At 37.9% G+C, this 6,308-nt stretch overlaps 1 protein-coding gene across 1 annotated transcript in view; it reads left to right on the forward strand.

The window, feature by feature from the left end:
- The window catches only part of si:ch211-130h14.4 (uncharacterized), a 110,878-nt gene extending 105,021 nt beyond the window's left edge, over window positions 1-5,857 (forward strand). Inside the window, exons 13-14 of the mRNA XM_048536839.2 lie at window positions 3,925-4,036; window positions 5,175-5,857. Of these exons, the coding sequence (XP_048392796.1) occupies window positions 3,925-4,036; window positions 5,175-5,246 (184 nt within the window). The 3' untranslated portion in view covers window positions 5,247-5,857. The remainder of the gene's footprint in view (window positions 1-3,924; window positions 4,037-5,174) is intronic.
- Window positions 5,858-6,308: the final 451 nt, after the last annotated feature.

Below are 6,308 nucleotides of genomic sequence, written 5' to 3' on the forward strand. Positions count from 1 at the left end.
GTCTAAACCTTACATACAATAATCACTCTTACCTAAATGTGGTCCTATTTTCTTCTGGTCCATGTGGCTCACCTTTTCTCCCCAGCACCGACTCCTTCCGAGTTGGACTAAACACACTGGCCAAAATAGGTTTCCTGGAGACATGTCAGAAATATTTTTTTCCATTGCTCTCATAGTATCCAACTAATGTTTGGGTTATTAAACCCATCCCTCCCAGATGTCTCTTCATAGTTCATGTTCATGTGATTTCTTGCAGATTTGTCTCCCCCTCAGAATTTGGAAACTTATGGAATTCCCCCAGTAAAATGATTGTACCTTTTTTATTTCTCAACTCTGTCAAAAATGGATTCATTCTTGACCACTCACTCCCTTTTTCCAATACTACAATGTACTCTCAAATCAGTCTGTCACTATGTTCCTTTCTTTCTTCTCTACCTTTTTGAGCATAAAGGGCCAGATTTTTGAGATGCTGGGTTACCTCCAGAGGGTATCAAAAAATGGCAGTTAGAACCCATTTCCAGGATGCCCCATGGGTAGCAATTCCACACAAGACATGCCTAACCTAGCCAGTTCCACTTTGGGGTGGATATCCCAGAATCCCCACAAAATCCCCACCTCAGGAGCAAAACTGAACACTAGCTTAAAAGTGGTGAGGGCTTAGTGCCAATTTCCATCATTGCCACCCGATTATTTTTGCCCACTACTCACCAATTTTATTCACCATACGTTACATGTTTCCATACTCGCATTCTGAATCTCTATGTATAATTTCTTGTAGCTCTGACTGCTCCTGTCTAATATAATGCTACTTTCTTCTCCAGTTCTATGGAATACATTCACTCAATTATACACCTTGTTCCTTTTTTCCCACATTTATGTTTTGGTGCCCATATTCCTTTTAAATTGTTTAAAATCATCTACCAAATATTGAACCAATTCCATAAGGACATTGCTGTCAGTCCTGTTGATGGGAAACTCGTTCCATTTGAATAGATGCCTGTTTCAAAATTGGTCCTAATTCTACAAGGATCCAAAATCCTCGCTTCTGCACCAAAACCACAAACTGCTCATTGATTTTCTTCAAGTTAGTTCTACACTCACTGGTGTTAGGTATTGGGAATAAAACAGAGATTACTACCTTTGAGGTCCTAGCTTTTAACTTCCTTCCTAACTTCTGAAACTCTGACTTTAAGAACTCACTATTTGCCCTCTCAATGCCATTGTTATCTACATGAGGTACAACGTCTGGCTTTCTCCTTCCCATCACAGAATATTTCATCATCAGTACCCAACACAGTACCATGCAGAGTGGTACAGACTCATTATTCCAGCACATTCCATCTCTTCCAATGGCCACAAGTGGCTATTTCCCGAATGTTCTGGGGGGTCCAAAACTAGAGGTTATAGGTTTAAGGTGAGAGGAAAGATTTAAAAGGGACCTAATGGGCAACTTTTTCACACAGGGTGACGAGCGTATGGAATGAGCTGCCCAAGGAAGTGGTTGAAGCTGGTACGATTACAACATTTAAAAGGCACCACGTTATCCAAATTAATGCACTTTCCACTAAAATTTAAAGGCAATGATCAAGAATGAAAGTCCTAGCCTACATCACTTTCCTAGTCCAAAATTGTATGGTTATTACAATAGTCATTCAGCCAAATATCTAGAGAATAGGAAGGGTTTAGAGGGTTTTGGGGACTAGATTAATTTAGGATATCTGGTCAGCACGGATGTGTTGGACCGAAGGGGCTGTTTCTGTGCTGTACAGCTCTATGATTCTATGGAGTGGCCAGCTGCCCCTCAAACTTGGAAACGTTGAGTTTTACACCTAATCTTAAAGAATGCCTCCACACTTCAATTCGCACGTCACAGCATCTCTCATTGATTAGAGAGGCAACCTTTGACTTTGTTGAAATAGCAGGATAGGACCCTCCCACACTTCCAAATCTTAGTTTAATATGCTGTAGCAGTGCTCCTGATACATACACTGTGCAAAACATCTAAAATTCATGCTACCAGAAGTTCTGAAGTTCCAAGTAATACACTACAGACAGTAAGTAGTAGTTCTAAATGGCCACTGAACTAACTACACAACTGCTCCTACACCAGATTGCTTTCACTGTCTAACAGTGAAAGAATCTACAAGTTGTGGTTAAAGGTAAGTAAAAATCACAAAACCTAAACAACCTTTTAGAAAGAGATCAACCCTTAAAATCCTGTCACTCGCCAAATTCCCAGAAGTTTAGTATTTGCAGAAACATTACCCCACAAACATTACTTACAAAAACCATGATAAATTTTTTATTCTATAGCATGGACTATTATAGCTATGGTCTATGCACTCTATCTACACCATGCTGCTAAACATTCCAAACTAAAAAGGATCAAATCAAAGATCTGCTACATTCAGTTGCAAATGGTGCGGACATTTCAACGCTAACTAGAGGAGGAGGATTTTCATAATGGGGATTCCAACATTTCAAAGCAAAGGTGAGGCTGGAGCATTTAACTATTACCCACAGTCAACAGTGCAAACATATGATCTATCTTAACCTCTTTGGAGATTCCCAACATCATTGATGCCAGTCTTTAAAAAATTGATTTCACACCAAGTGATGTAAAGAAACAGCTGACTGCACTGAATACAGTAAGTACTTAGGATATGGAAACATGCTTGAAGACTTATACTAAAAACCCGTGCTCCAAACTTTCCATGGCCCTAGCCAAGAATGTTTGCAGGAAGATGCTTCCACTGGTCATGGGGGCCTATAGCGGGGGCACTTTCAGATTAAAAAGCGAGCAGTTTAAGACAGAGATGAGGAGGAACTTCTTCACACAAGTGGATGGTGAATCTTTGGAATTCTGTACATCAGAAAACTGTGTGAAAGTTCATCCATAAAATAAGTTCAACACAAATGAATATATTTCTAGCTATGGCATAAAGGATACAGGCATAGCATGGGTACATGGTGTTGAGGTAGATGATCAGCCATGATCTAGTCTGTAAGAGCAAGCTCGAGGGCTGAATGATCTACTCCAACTTCCGTGCTCTTATAATGCTCAATTTAGGTCCTGTTAGGCCCATGGCTTATGGCCTCATTATGGATTTGTTTCAAATATAAATAAAACAGCTGATTTCCTTATGTGATATTGGTATCAAGGCATCCTCACAACACAGGGAACTGAGGGGAAAACCTGATTTGAATCAATTGGAATGGAATTATACCTAGTACAAAAGACATTTTTTATGTTGTTGGAAGTCAGAGTTCCAGGACATCTCTGCAGAATAGCAGCAGAGGCCCAACTATCTTCAGCTGCTTCATCAATGACCATCCAGGACAAAGCAATTATGTTGATCAACAACCTACTACCATCAACAGTCACCTTGCATCACCACAACACGCAGGGCTAACCATCTACAGGATGTGTAACAGCAACTTACCCTCACTTCCTCAACAGCACTTTACAAAGCTGTGATCTCTGCTGCTTAGAAGAATAGGGGAAGCAGACATCTTCACCTGCAAGATCCCCTCCCATAAATCCTGAGTAGGAAGCATATCATTGTTCCTTCACCATCGCTGAGTTAAAATTCTGGAACCCCTTGACAGCAGTGAACGTACATTACTAGTTGAACTGTAACAGTTCAAAATGACTCAGGCTTACCTCCCTTTTCTAGGAAGGATAGTTAGGGATGAGCAATAATGACCTGCAGAAGGGACATGCCACATATGAGTCAGTAACTAGATTTAAAAATATAACAATTTTATGTTGTAAATCTGTTAAATTACCTATTACAGAGAGAAATGTAACTTGAACTTTAAGCAGTTTGTGGAGTATCATTCAACATGTTTTACCCATTGGTCAATATTTTGATACAATACATTACATTTGTTGCTCTAAATCTTGTAACACTTGCCTGACAGAGCTGTAAATCACGAACTCAACGAACAAAGCCAGAGCCATGCTCCTCCAGACTCTAGGAATGTTTATGTGCCTTTGAATATTGAAGACATTCTATCTAACAACTGTATTTTGGTGAGTGTATTTGAATGCTGTGGTTATAAACAAGCAGTGGAGAGAACTGGAAGGACTAGCAATAAGAAATTAGATAATTAACCTTTGCCATTTTTCTTTGTGTTTATACACAATTTTTTTCAAAGATACTTAATCTTTTAGATTACATATTTTAGATATATAATCTTTTGCTAGAAAATACTTTAAAGGAGCACTGATACACCTAGGTTCCTACCACTTGTTGAAGCACTGACACGGGGGAATTTGGTATTAAATTACAGCTACTGTTTATAGAAAAAAATGGATTGTTAGAAAAATCTTGTGCAACCATGTTCCATAATTCCTCATTAATTTGTAAAACAGCAACTTGCTTAGAATGTGTTACAAATAAAGTTCTGATTTAATCATTACATCATCAATGGGTCAAATCTTTATTTAGAGGTACAGGTAGCTTCGCGTAGTCTTCTGAAATTTCTTGGTGCATGAAATCAGAAGCAATATGTATTTGGATTATTGGTCATACTGCACAGTACCATCATACATTCCTAATTTAAGTAGTCTGCTCCAAAGCAAATAACAGCACTCTTGTGCATCAGCTTATACCATGTAACTTCACAGTACATTTACCCCCTAAGGGTGGTGATGATGGCAAGCCTTTGTTTTTCACCCACCAGTTTGAAAAGCATGTTCATTGCAATAAACTCAGTATAGTGGGAAAATCGTATTGTGCTTTTACTGTGATAACATGCTGTTTCAAATTTAGTATTCCTAATTTCAGCAGTACTAGCACCAAACAGGATATATGTTCCATGACAGGATTGATGCAACTCTAAAAGGAAACTTAGTCCTCTAACAGGCCCTGGTAGGGATTATTGAAGACTACAAACAAAAATGATGCATTGGCACTGTTCTCTGAAATCCCTGAACCAAAACACAAAAGCCCTAGAATAAGTAGACACAGCTCAAACAGGATGGTTAGTTGACATCTACACTTGGCCTATTAGAACATATCTTAGTCCAGAATAGTCAACTGGATTTCACCAGATTATAGGTAAAAGAACTGTTAATTGCCTCACCAGTCTATACATTTATAATAGATCATGACATAAAAGCAAATAAAAATTTTGTAAAATTTGTCTTCAATGATTGTGTCTTTTAGGAAGCCAAGCGTCCCAGTAGTCTTTGGATAAACTATGCAAACAAAGAAATATTGGAGAAGCCAAAGAGTTAAAGACAGTACAAATTATTTCGGTAATCAAAAGAAATAGCAAAAAATTCGACCTGTTACTTTTTTAGTCATGCATTACATTCACTGAATTGAGGGGCAGCACTGATTAACATTCTAGTGTCAGGTGACAACTCATACTTATTGTTGAAACAGTCTTTAAATCCATGCACTTGCAGAAACTGCAGTTGACATGTTTATCCATTATTAGAAGTGTATGTCAGTTTTTAAGATGTGAAATATGGGTCCACCTTTAGTTTATATAGAGTTAGAAGATGTAATTAGTTCAAGTTTATTTAAACTTTGTTATACTGACTTTGATCTGGTTTACATCTTGGTTTGTCATTTCAACCTATTTCTTAAATATATTCCAAACTCAAGTTATTTATTGGCATCATGTAGACAAATATCAGATTGGCAATATTACCAATGCATTCTATCAAAATGCAGCAGGGTCTTCTTAAAATGTGTAACTACAGAACATAGATCTCTCAACAGTTCCATGCTTTCCAGAGGATAATATTAACCAGTCCAGGCATCAGAATTTTAGCTTTCCGCAGTGTTTTGTATTCTTGATCATTTCTGTGCCCTGAAGAAAGTCGACCATCCTTTATTGAGCTCTGCACAAAATAAGTTAATAAATTGCAACTGTAAATTATATTTTTGAGATACTTGTGGTATCATTTACCATACACTTATGTAATAACATACAAACATAACTTTTGACCGAGATAGGAACAATAGAGAGTGGGTAGGGAAAACTAAGACACAGGTTGAAAATAGGAGGGTACTGCCAAAGCTGAGTTAAAACCACTTATATACTTGGCTGCACTGATAAGCTCTGTTGCCTAGCAAGCCAAATTGCAAGATTGCGAGGAAACAGATCAGAATGAATCCAATCTTCAACATATAGATTTCATAATGAAGCCAGAATAATTGAATAGTAACCAATTGCTAATACCTTCTACCTCAATTTTCAATTTACTGAATGCCATGAAAGTAGAGTTTGTTGTAGTCAGCCTTTACCAAATAATCATTGCAGCAGCATACATTGGTGTTGTGCATCAG

The sequence above is a fragment of the Stegostoma tigrinum genome, chromosome 9, assembly GCF_030684315.1.
Source record: "Stegostoma tigrinum isolate sSteTig4 chromosome 9, sSteTig4.hap1, whole genome shotgun sequence".
In the NCBI taxonomy this organism is placed as follows: Eukaryota; Metazoa; Chordata; class Chondrichthyes; order Orectolobiformes; family Stegostomatidae; genus Stegostoma; species Stegostoma tigrinum.